At 37.7% G+C, this 13952-nt stretch overlaps 2 protein-coding genes across 5 annotated transcripts; both read right to left on the bottom strand.

Annotated features, from left to right (window-relative positions):
• Positions 1–2699: 2699 nt before the first annotated feature.
• Positions 2700–6295, bottom strand: LOC122083271. 4 transcript variants are annotated; one of them, XM_042651021.1, is made up of 4 exons: positions 5872–6295; positions 3535–3637; positions 3290–3421; positions 2700–3202 (listed from the first exon to the last, which is right to left on the bottom strand). In XM_042651021.1, exons 3-4 carry the CDS (start codon positions 3411–3413, stop codon positions 2817–2819), a joined length of 510 nt encoding a protein of 169 aa, XP_042506955.1. In that variant the 5' UTR covers positions 3414–3421; positions 3535–3637; positions 5872–6295; the 3' UTR covers positions 2700–2816. The 4 variants fall into 4 exon arrangements, with proteins under 4 accessions (XP_042506955.1, XP_042506954.1, XP_042506952.1 ...); XM_042651020.1 differs by lacking the exon at positions 5872–6295 and having other exon boundaries at positions 3535–5816; XM_042651018.1 differs by lacking the exon at positions 5872–6295 and adding an exon at positions 3874–5816 and having other exon boundaries at positions 3290–3637.
• A 4215-nt stretch (positions 6296–10510) lies between these two features.
• LOC122083814 lies at positions 10511–11598 on the bottom strand. The gene is made up of 2 exons (XM_042651716.1): positions 11316–11598; positions 10511–10942 (listed from the first exon to the last, which is right to left on the bottom strand). The coding sequence occupies exons 1-2, from the start codon at positions 11497–11499 to the stop codon at positions 10749–10751; spliced, it is 378 nt and encodes a 125-aa protein (XP_042507650.1). The 5' UTR covers positions 11500–11598; the 3' UTR covers positions 10511–10748.
• Between the last annotated feature and the right edge of the window lie 2354 nt (positions 11599–13952).

Below are 13952 nucleotides of genomic sequence, written 5' to 3'. Positions count from 1 at the left end.
CTGGGTTCGTGGGCAGTTCCAAACCATTATACAGAATAAGAACCAGCAGTGCTTCGTCCTCATTTCCTCGTGGGATCTCTACCTAAGGGAGTTAATCGGTTGGGTTCTGGTGTGGATGGTTTGATTCGATCTGGTGCCAGATGTTTTAGGTACAACTAAAACTGAACCATTTTCATATATTAAAACAGAAATCATTTATAAAAGGTTTCGGTGTAAATGTTTTAAAACAATTTTCTTATGTTTTTTAATTTTTTATCTAAACAACTTCTTTACCTTTAAAATTTTTAGTGAAATTGATGAAAATTTTAACATTGAATTGAATTTTTTATTGCTATAAGTTCTTTTTTAATAGTTGTTTAATGTAAACTTGATTTTTTTTATTAAAATGTATGTGAACTTACTATGTATGTATTAATCGGTTTAATGGTTTACTTAAGTGGTTTACTAAAATTTTAAACTTTAAAACCAAAACTAAATCATTTATTAAACGGTTTTAATTTTAAAATCAAAACCAAACCATTTATTAAACAATTTCATGTTTTCGATGTAAATGGCTCAATTCAATTTTGGTTTCAAATTGACATCCTTACCCCTTTGTCCCCTTCGATCCCCCTTCGTAACATTTAAAAAAAAAAATGCAAATCATCACCTCTAGAGGTAGTTATGGGGACAAGCTCGGGCATTGTTCATGAAAAATAACTACACTACAAAGAACCAGTGCATGACGCTTGTGGTAAGGTTTAAAAAACTCAGAATCGGGTATGGGATTGGTCTTAATTGATTTCGAATCATCAAAATCAGTCAAGAGGGCCAGAATTATCTAAATCTGTCTCGGTAAGTGAAGGTCAATTTTAATCAAATCAGTGGAATCAATCAATCGTTTCATCCAAAATTTTAGAAACCTTGACTTCTGGTGTAGCTTAGATATTTTGATAAATTGTGCTACAGGTCGATGTTTGGTAAGTTAGAGCTCAAAGGATTCTGGTCCATTCAATCACTGATTCTTCGAGAGGAGAGGAACGTGTGCTAAATATGATGAAAATACCCCCTTTATATGGGAGAGGGTTTTCTCCGATGCCTATTTTCTGATGTGTACGTCTGAGGGTTCCCCTTTCCGAATCTTCCAAAGACGAGTTATCTTAGACATATCGCTGTTCTAGGTGAAATGTGAGGGGATGTGTAAAAGAGATCCTTATCTTGGCATTGTGGGAATTTTTCCTTCTATTTTTTATTTATATATTTCATTTGAAAAGTACATGAAAGGATTTTATACTGTGGAGGTTATGTGGTGTGGTCTGGGTGTTTAAGTTTTGTGAGAAAGAACACCATTTTGTTACCCAGACATAACAGGCATCGAAAGACCATACTGCCTCTGCCCTGCAAGATGCTGAAGATGCTCTAATGCACCCTCCCATTGGCCCTCATGTTTTGCGTGTGCCTAGACCAACAGTATAATTTTCTCTTAAGTTTAATATTGTTTATCCAAGTTCTTGATGTTTAACTCTGAGGGGTGGCCCAGCTGGCAAAGATTATCTCTTCACAATAAAAAGGCTAAGAGATCAACTCTCTTTAGAGCCCACCTAAAAGAACTAAAAAGTCTTTTGGGGTTTAAGTATGAGGTTTATTTCTAAACTCCATTTATTGGCCAGCAATTATCCTATAATGCAAGGGTAATAGGTCTGTACCACCTTAGAAGGGTATGGGTAAGGCTGTTATACCATCAAACCTTATGTGTCTGCAGCCCTACTTTTGACTTGTAAGGGTGGTGGTGCTAGGTGGCTTTGCTGTAGCGAATGAGAGTAACAGAAAACAGAACCAACCCAATGTATAAATTACTGAGGAAAATGAATTTATTCTTGAGGTATTTGATCATAAACTATCTGCTGATACTCTTTTGCAAATTGTTGTGTCAGCTAAGCAAAGTAGCAAACCCATTTCATGGTGGAGACCACAAATCTAAAGCCTTCATTTACTAAAGAGGTTAAACTAAGATGAGTTTAGGCGCTTGCATTTCAAATGGATGCCTAGAAATTGCAAGGAAGCTATTGGGATGAGGACAAAGATATCTGCTATTTAAAAGAGGGAGAAGAAACAACTCCTTTTTATTGTGCAGCTGAGAGGGAGAGAGCTAGAACATGTTCAGGAATTATTGATCTCTACATACCCAAATTCTGTCAAGGACCTGACTGGAAGGGGAACACAATTTTTGACCAGGTGATGAAAATGGGATGTTGGAAGGCAATACATAAGAGGTGGATGTAATCCAACATCTACATGTTGTGTTAAGAGATATGTGATGAAGCAGTACCCTGGTGAAGGAAGACACTCCAGAATGTGTGGTTGGTGAACTTGTTCTGATCATTGTTAGTTAAAACGGGAACAACAAAAATACAAAGACGTACGGTACGGGTTTTAAACAGATAAAAACGATTAACGGTACGGTTAAAAAAATGGTCAAAAAAACATGAAACGTCAAACGGACGGAAACGAACGGTACAAGTATTAAACGTGTAGTTTTCAAAAAAACGAAACCAAAAAAAGGGCAATATACTCATGTAATTTGAGAGATTATTACATGTATACCTGCATCTAATATTCTAAACTACATCAACATCAAACATTCATGCATATATCATCCAAAATATAGCATCCAATGTAAAATCCAAATTAAAACTTAATACACCATATTAAAAAAGACATGTCCAAAATAAAAAATAAAATAAAATAAAAATTCATCCATCCATATCATCCAAGATGTCTAAAGAACTCAGTATCATTATAACAGGTCCAAAGATCAATGATAAAAAAAAAGAAGATCAATGAGGAGGCATTAAACTATATGAAGTAGATCCTCCATCAACTTCAGTGTTAGATGGTTCAGGTTCCTCGTACGTCTGCTCAAGCCTCTCTATATCAAGCTCAAAATCTACTATAGGTAAGTCAGCAAGATTGTCTAAATCAATAGGCCTTGAATCTTTATGTAGTTGGCTTTCATAGTTCTCCCTCATCATAGAGTTCATCCTGATGTACACCAAATCTTCTAGCATCTCTGGGGCTAATCTATTTCTTTTCTTTGTTTGTGCTGCATCCCAAGCACTCCAATTACGCTCACAAGGAGAGGAACTACAAGGCTGACTCAATATTCTATAAGCAATATTTTGAAGCACAGAAAATGCACTACCAATAAATTGCCACCAAATCCCTACAAATCAACATAAGTAAACAAATATAAGAATGCTATATTTAATTAAAAAAATACAATAATAAACTAATTAACTAAGTCACTTACTTGGATGGTTAATTTTCATCATTGTCTGCCCTGTCATATTAAACAACAATGGATTTTTCATACAATAATCAATGACTTCTTGCATGAATTGCTCACGATCTTCTAAAGGAACCATGATGTCCATAATAAATTCTTGTGCATTCATAAATTTAGTTCCATCAATATCAAGTCGACCACCAAACATAATAGAATGATTCAAAAGTACACCAAAGACATGAACATGATGAATAATGTTCTTCTCTAACCTAAATTGAAACAAGTCCATTATGGCGAAATACTTCCCTCCATCATTTTCCACAAATTTTCACAATGTTTCTTTTGCCCTTTCTGTTGCTTCATATAAGTAACCTGCGGTAGAACCATCTGAATCAATAAGATGAAAAATACGAATAAGTGGCTCCATGAAAGCAACAACTTCCTTTGCCCCGTCCCAAAATATATCTGATTGAATTATCCCAACAGTTCTCACTGCCATTTCAGCTCTATTGAATTGAAAGGCTCTCCACTCAGATGATGCAACAAAAAGCCTCAACTCATTCTCAACAACAATAAGAGACTGCAGCATAAAAAAATAAGTACCAAACCTTGTCTTGCAAGGCTGCTTGATATCTCTATTGTTGGTGAATTTCCTCATCAATGCTACAATACCTGTGTGCCTGTGAATATAATCCACTACAAGTTTTCCATCTTCTATAACTTCCCTCACCCATTTAACTTTTTTGTGAATATCTTTCAAAAGCAGATTAATCCCATGGGCAGCACAATTTGTTTTATATATATGACGCCATTTTCCAGCCAATATATCACCACAAGAACAAAAGTTAGAACCATTATCTGAAATAAATTGCACAACATTGTTTGGTCCAACTTTTTCAATGACATCAGAAATTTCATTGAAAAGAAATGTTGAAGTTAATCTATTTATACCGCACTCAATACATTTCAAAAACATAGCACCCCCAGGGGAGTAAGCAATCACATTAACCCACGACCTCTTCTTTATGTCAGTCCAAGAATCGGACATAATTGTGCAACCTATGATACCCCATGTCGCCTTTATGTTGCTAACATATTACATGATTTCTGCTTTTTTCTAGGAATCAAACTGGTCTGAAGATTGCTATAACTAGGTACAACATAACTTGTACCATATGCACATGCACCCCTTAGCATCTTAATAAAAGAATTTGTTGGAATAACATTAAAGGAAATGTTATTATTGACAAAAAAATCAGTTACCAACATGTCCAATGACTTCTTGTCTTGCTTAACAGCCATCTCTACCATTGTGGGTTGATGTGTACTCCTAACCTGAGGCATAGAATGTGTGCTACTTGTGGAACCCATTCCACTTTCAAGAGAATCACTCCTTCCTTTCTTAGTAGATCTACTCAAATTAAATTCTGCCAGGGCATCAGCTTGAATGTGCTCGAGAACTTGGGTGCAAATTTGAACATCGTGTCCAGATTGACAAGCTAAATGAGCCTTCACTCTTGAAATACTCCCAAAATAATTAAGTCCACAATAGTTATATGTGAAACGACCCAAACCACGTTGCTCTACATGTTCCCAAAATTTATCCTTAGGTCTCACCATTTTGCTTAAGCTCAGGTAGCTCAACTTTGAAATACCTACATAATATAATCAAACATCCTTTCCAATCTCAACAAATAGAATAATTAATGTATTATGAATGAAAAAAATTAAATCATAGATTAGTAAATGAAAAGAAAAAGGGATGTAAAATGCCAACATTTTAATCTGTTGCTTGAAAAGCATTACAGGTATGTAAGTACCCATGATGTGGCTCATGGGGCTGAGTTTCGGTTTTAGGGTTGTGGCCCTTGATACTAATTTCAGAAAGCTTTCCATAGATGCCATTTTTTCAGCCTACTCAATGGCTAAGAGCAGAGCCATACTGCTGGACTATGATGGCACCCAAGCCTTTATAGGGTTGTGGCCCTTGATCCTAAGTGATTCAGATGCCGATTCTGAGTTTTGAAACACTATGTAAAACAGAACTTTCTGGATAGCTTATTGTGAATTTCCATATAGGCGACCCAAGCCTTTCTCTAACATTAAGTACCTAAAGTACAAATTGAGAATTTAAGGTCGTATATAATATACACCCCTAGTAGCATCGAAGGAAAAAAGGATCTTACAACAGCAATGATAGCAAAAGAATTAGAAGATATGGTATGTTTTCTGGAGAAAAAAATAAAAAATGATGGCCAAAATTTTGACAACACAATCGCTAAGGTAACCACGAAAATTGAAAACTCATGCCATATACCCATATGGATGTGGCAATCAGGGAGAGACCTGCCTCACCATACTGGCATTTGTTAAGGTATGGTATGTGGGTTGCAGGCAGATTCAGTATACAGAGAACTTGGGCCCCTATTGAACCACGTTGACCACAGCCACCCCCTGTGGATTACATGGTAAACTCGGCAGATAATGAGGGATCCACAAAGCAGGATGGAGCAGTAATCAAATTTACTCATTTCTAACCCTGTTTGGTTAGAAATGAATACATTTAAAAAAAAAAAAAGAAGAAGAAGAAGAAGAAGACTGCTCACTGTTGTCGACTGAGTGAGGACTGAGGACTGAGGAAGAGGTAGAAGAAGAGGGTTTCCTTCGATCGGCTGTGTCGTCGCCCGAGATCCGACGACCTGTTATTGTTGCTGTCGATGACTCGATGCCCCAGTTTTGACGAGGCGACGACCTGTTGTTGCTGCTATCGACGCCTGAGTTTGCTTCGATCGACTGCTGTCGACGCCCGAGATCGATGACTGCTACTGCTACTGTTGGCGAGGGAAGAAGACTGCTATTGCTACTGTCGACAACTCGACGGCAGAGTTCTGATGACCTGTTACTGTTGCTGTCGACGCTCGACGGCCCGAGTTCTGAATTCCGACCTATGTTGCTCTCACGAATCACCTCACGATCTCACGGAGTCACGGACAGAGATGTGGAATTGTGGATTTGGGGAAGAAATGGGGTTTCGAATGGTTTTTACGTTTTGTTTAGTTTTGGGTTTTTTTTTCTTCCAATTAGTATAACAAATTCCTATTTTGCTCTTAAAAAACACATACGTGTTTTAAACGTGCGTTTAAAAAGCATTTTAAATGTTTTATTCGACCGTTTTTGGTTTTTTCCGCATTGTATAGAGACATACAGCAAAACGCGTTTTAAATGGCAAAAAAATGCAATCGCGTTTTAAACGCGTTTTAACTAATAGTGGTTCTAATTACAACAAGAAGCTACCAAACCAGAACATCTCATTTCAATCAAATTTTGAAGGAACTAAAGGATATCTTACTATAACAACAATACCAAGCAGGCCTTCTTGCTATTAAGATTCTTATCTTTTTGATAGAGGTTGTTAATCTCGAACTCAACTCAATCTTATCCCAACTAAATGGGGTCAATTGTATTAAGGGTGTTAATCGGTTCGGTTTCGATTTAAACGGTGCGGATCAGTTTGATTCACATTTATTTGACTAAAACCATAACCGCACCATTTACTAAACGGTTCCACTTTCTAAAACCGTGATCATTTAGTAAATGGTTTTGGATTCCACGGTTTCTAAATGGTGTCGATTTTACGGTTTTAAATGGTTTCGGTTTCAGTTTATTCTATACGGTTTGTAAAACAGTTCACAATCGGTTTGATATAACTTGCAACCATTTCTAAACTGAAGATCATAAGCTTATCAAAAAATAATTGACAACCACAAATAAGAGATTCAATATTAACGATGGTATATTTTAATTTGATAATCTAGTGCTATTTCTTTGCGTAGTCATTCTCAAACATTTAGAACTAATATTATACAACATCCAAATCCAGCCTTCTACAGCATAAAATATTAAAATGACAAGTGGTTCAGCCAAAATACCCCCATCTATGATAACATAATAACATAGTAACATATATGGATTACAAGTTCATGATCTAAAGCCTAAACTTGAACTGAATTGCAATAAATCATACCAAAGTAGGATGGACACTTAATTTAATTGTTAATTGTTATACAGATTACTACCCCTTCTTTATTTAATTGTTATACGGATTAATTAGATTGATTTAAACAGTTTTAAATGGTTCGATTTAAACGGTTTCAATTCGGTTTGAAACCAACGGGTTCTGCGGTTAAAATCAACCCGACCAATTTAACTAATCGGCCTGAAACTTGAAACCATAACCGCACCATTTAGTTAAACGGTTTTGCGATTTTGGTGTAAACGGATCAATTCGATTTCGACAAACGGTTTCGGTTACAAATTCACATCCTTAATTGTATCTATCCTATTTTGCCAATCAACTGCGGCTACTGAATCTGAAGGTTTTTTAATTCTGTTGTATGTAATAATTTATCACATCACGGATGGAAATAGGAGATGCCTAGCTTATTGAAGTTGTTTTCTCAATTATTTCTCTAACCATAGTGGTTGTAAAATGTTCCCATCTATTTCTGAGTAACTCCATTTCTTGGCCAAAAAATTAGTTAAAAAACTTATCCTTTAAAGGACTTTCTTCCTTTTACTTTGTATGGAAATTCATTTCAAATTGTGGGGAGTGTCCTTTTATGTATTTTTCCTATTGTAATGAGATCCCATAACCTAAGGATTTTGGTATTTGTTGAACAACGCCAGAAGAAACGGAGGAAACAATGTTGACTTATCAACAAGACTCCAACTGCTGCTTCATCAATGGACATTTCAAATTTTCAACCTCCAAGAAACAAAACTGAAACCTCACTGTCATTAATTTGAACCTCCAACCCCCTCCCTCCATCTCTCCCCCCTGCTCCCCCCCCCCCCCACCCCACCTCCACCCCCACCCCCACCCCCCCTAAAAATTAGAAAAAAGGTATTTTTTGCACATGGGAGGAGGGTTCTTTAAACGACCTGACTGGAAAAGAATCTCCAAGTGGCAAAATAGTGCTTTTGAAACTTCAGGATTACCATCGAATACAAGTGGCTCTTTGCCCAACATCTGAATATTCTATCATAAATCATTCATGTGTAAGGAAAATTAGGCGTGCATGGCCATACACCATGATGAATGCTAAAATACAAGAGGGTATTTACTTGAATTGAGTTTGAAAACTCGAGACATGACCAATCCATACTATATCCCTTAGATATTCAAAGGTTAGAATTGCCGTACCAACCTTCCACATGGCAAGAATGAAACATGTACTAGGGATTTAATATTTTCATGTTAGAATGCAATCCAGCACAACGGTCGTTGTCCGATCTAGGGGTCTCAAACCCTAATCTGAACCAGTGAAACCGGATTGAACCAAAGCTTATTGGATCTAGTCAATCGGAGTACTTTAAAACAAGATCCGTCAGAAAAAAAGAAGCTAAAAAGCTACATTTATGCCTTTGCTATATAGTCGAAATGGCCACCAAATTTAACATTCCATCTTTCAGGGGATTCAACATCTATCCACAATCAAAATGCCAAATCATCAATCCATGTGGTAAAAATGGTTGTATGTGCTAGAAAGCTTTTCGAGCATGTATCCATGAGGTTGCTTAGATGAATAGCTACACAAACAAATACCTAGCTAATCTAATAGATTGTTTATAACTATGTAGATTGTACACATGGAGATCTCAATTCGCAAAAGTCAAAACATATGAGATGCTTTTAAGTTGACCGTGCAACAACACAAGTAGTTTGACTTTAGAGATACTTCATTTTACAAGTCCACGGAAAAGAAATAAAGCCTAGTACACAATGGTGTTTGAAGGGGTAATACTAAGTCTGACTTAAAGGCCAACCCTTATCTAAATACCCAGTTTTTATTCTCTTTCCTGGTAAGAATCATGTAGCTTCCCTAAGGGAGTTCATGTAACTATTAGTACAAGGACTTGCTACTTTTTTTTCTCTGTTTTTCACTAAGCTAACATTAAACTTGTTATTTTCTTTCCAGGAATAGTTGCTTATGATGATCAAATTAATATACAATACCTTTTTTATGAACATGAGAGTACAACAGATCATGTGAAAGCAATATGGCACCTGATCACATCACAAGGTAAGTCACTACATAAGGGGTGCTCCCAAGAAATCCCAGTATCCCACCTCTAGTATCTTCATCTGCTAGACTTACTAGATAATATGTCTAACAGATAATGTACTCCAATAGAGCAAGAGTCTGAGATAAAATGGAGAATGTAACCCACCCATCATCATATGACAGGGAGATCCAGTCCTCTCCCTGTTTGATGCCATATTTATGGTTTTAGAAGCTATATATCTACACAAACTAGGTCAAATACCACCAGTCAATCAAGGCAAAATTGAATTGCTTGGTTTCAATCGATGTAAATCCTGTTAAAATGCATCACCCAAGTAAATGAAAGCCTTGTACCCAAAAAAAAAGAAAAAAAAAGATGTAAATGAAAGCCAGGCATCACTAAAAAAAATTGAGCATTTGTGAAACTAACATAAATAACCGCCGTATATGTTTAAAAATGGACAAAATAGCCTGTCCTTCATTGAAAATAAATCTAGATAACCATGGACTTTACACACTAGAATTATGAGCTAAAAACATCTCCATACATAGCTCATAGTAGTTTAATAAATTCCTTGTGCTTCATAGACAAAAAGCAATGATGCATTTCCAGATATAAAAAGAGAAATAGCAGTAAAGATAAAATGGAAAATGCAACCCATCCCTCCCCTCTTGTGACACGGAAATGCAGTTGTCTTTGTTTCAATGCCACATTCATGGGATTAGAAGGCTTATGTCTACTCAGTCTAGATCATATTCACCTCCCCAAACAAATCCAAGGCAAAGTGGAAATTCTTGGTATCAGCTGACATAGGCATTGTAAAAGAGTTATGGAGTAGTTGCAACATGTATGATATGGCTAGTAAGTAGAACTGTAGAAGTGAAAGGTGGTGAGTGAAACAAGATCCGGTAGACCGAAGTCCAAAGAGCAAGACCTAATACTGGAACCAAACACTATCACAATTATCGGGCCAATCAGTGAATGGTGACTCAAACCATGAATCAAGACTGAAGAGGAAGCCTACTACCCCTGCCAGTCCCTTGAAATCCCAACAATCGATTCTATCAATTATAAACCATTACACCAGTAGCGGTGACCTGCTATTGTTCCTTTAATTTGCAATTACCCACCAAACCAAAAGATAATAAGAGGAGAAACTCACCAAATAACCCCATTGTATGTTTAACACTAGACAAAGCTTAGACTTCATGGAAATTAAATCATAATAACTACATTCATAAGTTAGGAGAGTTTTGAACTAAAAGCGTCTCCATACTTTTCTCTAAATAGTTTACCAACATTAGTTCTTCATACGCAAAAGAGCAATCCACAGTACAGCCAGTAACTGTACAATCCATCAGAAACAGTCAACAGACATGTTCTTTAGCACTAGTTCATTAACACAACCTCTAAATTCCTAAACACGACCATCCCACAAGCATTCCAGCCCAACTTTACCTCGCTTCAAAAGATCCCCTACTTCTTTAGGCGGGTCCAAACCAAGACTATTGGCACGCTCCCATCGATCCAATCGACCCATCCCAATGCAGGGCCCATACGCCATGTTCATGTCAAACTGCCTCAACAAATCCTCATTCTCATCATAATCACCTATACATATTAAGAACAGAAGCAATAAATTAGCATTTCTTCTTCATGCGTTATAGAAGCCCCCTAATCAAAACCACCCCCTAACAGAGGATTTCCATGAACACAAAAATAACCCACAATCGACACCCTAAAAATCCAACAATGCCTCTATCTATTTCGACGAGAAAATCATTCTGAACCCACAAATTGAACAGTTTATTTGTAGGGTAAAACTAAAACAGGCATTATGATAAAAACCCTAATATTTTCTTTTCACTTCCCATCTGTTTCATTTTGATCAAAAAGCAAAATTGATATATAGATAGTCAGAAAAGAAGAAACATCAGCGAAAGCACCTCAGAGACCGAGTGAGGGAAAGAGAGAAAGAAAGGACCTTGAAGGTCGAGGGAACCGTGAGAGATGAGGGCGGACGTTTGAGCACCATCAGAGCCGAAGGTTGCAGCGGCCTTTGATAATTTCTTGGCGGAAGACTTTGGTTTCAATTTGGGTTTTGCAGGAGATTTACTAACGCCGCTCTTCCTCTGTCTGTAATAGCCTTTGATTCCTCCAGACGCCATGGCTGCTTCCCTGCTTCTCTCCTCTTTTCAAAATTTGAATTTGTATTTGTGCGGAGCCTTTCTATCTTTGTGAGGTGATCTGTCTCGGACTCTCGGGCACCGTCCGTTTAATATAAGATAGGCGATTGGAGGGCGTGCGCAGTGGTTACTACATAAGGTTATAATTACCAAAACACCCTTTAGTCCATTTTTATTGGTAGAAGTTAGTAAAGAATAATACTTCCTAGCGTACTGCCACGGCCTTAGATTTTTCTAAACAACCGTGCAGGCACTTAGCACTTCCACTAGCGCTAAGCTAGCCTAATGACCCTCCTTAAGGGACTTGGGAAGAGAAGAAGTGAACATAAAAGTGAGTTTGAGAAAAATGAACTTGTATTGCACTAGAGAACTCTTGAGTACAAGGCTTGAGAACTTACTTACTTGGTGTCTTGGCTAAATGAGGGCACCTCTATTTATAGGCACTCATAGTTACAATGAATGGCTGTGATATATACATGTGTCTTACATCCAACAGTTGGGGAGAAAATTAGAAGCTTTGTACATTCTTAGTGGAGAACTCTAGAAATCACCTTACATAATATCTCCTTACAAAATATCTTCTATAAAAGATCTACTACAAAATATCTAAAGTTCCACACTTTGGTAGAAATCTCTAGAAACTGGGCTTTACTAAGCCCAATGGCACCATTGGGCTTAACGGGCTTGGCCTGTGGGCCTTCAGTGGGCGGGCTGTGACACTCTCCCCCACCTAAGTCAGCGACGTCCTCGTCGCATCTTCTTCATGGAACCTTTGTATGTGGTCTTGAAATTACCATAAAGAGTCGATGTGTTCCCAACTTACCTCGCTCTTTGGTAGCCCATTCCATTTGACTAAGTACTCCCTACTAGGAGGTACTCCTAGTCTCCGGATGACTCAGTCAGCGATCATGTATTCAACCTCCTTGTCGTAGGAAGTAATGATACTCATTGGTGCTCTTGTTGAGGCTCCACGACTTGGGTCTTTCTTGTCTCCATGGTATGGCTTTACTAGGCTTGTATAGAAGACCGGATGGATCTTGAGCTTAGGAGGTAGGCTCACCTCATAAGATACTTTGCCCACCTTCTTGGTGATTTCGAATGGGCCTTCATATCGACGTACCAGCCCCTTGTGTACCTGCTTTAGGGATTTGAGTTGTTGGGGTAGAAGCTTCACAAGTACCAAGTCCCTGAACTTGAAGTTTTTTTGTCCCCTCCCTTTGTCAGCCCATTTCTTCATCCTTTTGGTGGCCTTGTCTAGGTATGACTTAGCCACATCTAGCTTTGCTTGTCACTCCTTGACAACCTTGAATGCCGAAGGGCTCTTCCCCGTACAGTTTGTCATTACTATGTGTGGCGTTAAGGGTTGTTGTCCTGTGGAGATCTCAAAAGGACTTTGATTCGAAGCCTCACTTTGTTGGAGGTTGTAGGAGAACTGAGTCACATTAAGCAACTTGGCCCAGTCATGTTGGTTAGCACTCACGAAGTGCCTCAAGTAAAGCTCTAACAAGAAAGTGGAGTCAGGGCATAGACTTCTTTTCACACTTTGATTCCACTTTCCCATATGTGTGCACGTAGGATACACTAGGAGGTAGCATTCTTTTTCTCATACTTTCATTAATTTAGGGAGTTTGTTTCCCTTAAAATGGCTCGTTACCACGCTATGGGATGCACTCGCGTGAGACTCACACTCCTCCCCCTCCCTCCCCACTAACCCATGCTTGTTTAATTTATACCAAGTAAAAGTTGGGTGGGTAACAGGGTTACAATCCCAAGCCAACTATCCAGAAGGATAGAAAGTAAAATACCTAATTTAGTCATATCCACACCCATGAAAGCAAAATTTCTAGACCACAAGAATCAGGGAATTACCACCCCTAAGTATGCAAAAAGATCCTCTCCAATGTGTTGGTTGCCCAACCCAGCGTTTGATGGCTAGGAGGACCTGAGGACGTGTGCCCATGTCTACAACAACACCACCTCCACCACTCGAGCAACATCTCAACGGCTCCTTGCACAAGGAACAACTCCTTGACAATAGAAAAAGCTCCTCAACACCAATAACCTCTCTTCACATCAACAACAACAATAGCTCCTCGTATTCTTCCTACAATTTGTTGTAAGGTAAGTATATCTCTCTATAACTCCTTACTCCATTGAAGATGTTACGCTTGTGACATTACAGAAGTAATCCAAAATCCATTCTTAGTTTCATTCAAGATGGCCAAATTTTGATTTTACATTCCATATTCCCAAAACATTCTTAATTATCAAGGACAAGTGGTTCAAGGAAAAAAAAAAAGAAAAGAAGAAGCTGAATTAGACATACCTCTTTTTGAAACTCTGTCCATACATAAATTATATAGATTGTTAACTAAAATTTGGCTCTTTTTTGGGTAGAAATTTGGCTTCTAATAACTTTTTTTTTTTTTTTTTTT

This window comes from Macadamia integrifolia, chromosome 7 (assembly GCF_013358625.1).
Source record: "Macadamia integrifolia cultivar HAES 741 chromosome 7, SCU_Mint_v3, whole genome shotgun sequence".
Lineage (NCBI taxonomy): Eukaryota > Viridiplantae > Streptophyta > Magnoliopsida > Proteales > Proteaceae > Macadamia > Macadamia integrifolia.
Note: the sequence above shows the minus strand (reverse complement) of the source record. Positions and strands in the feature narration are given on the sequence as shown.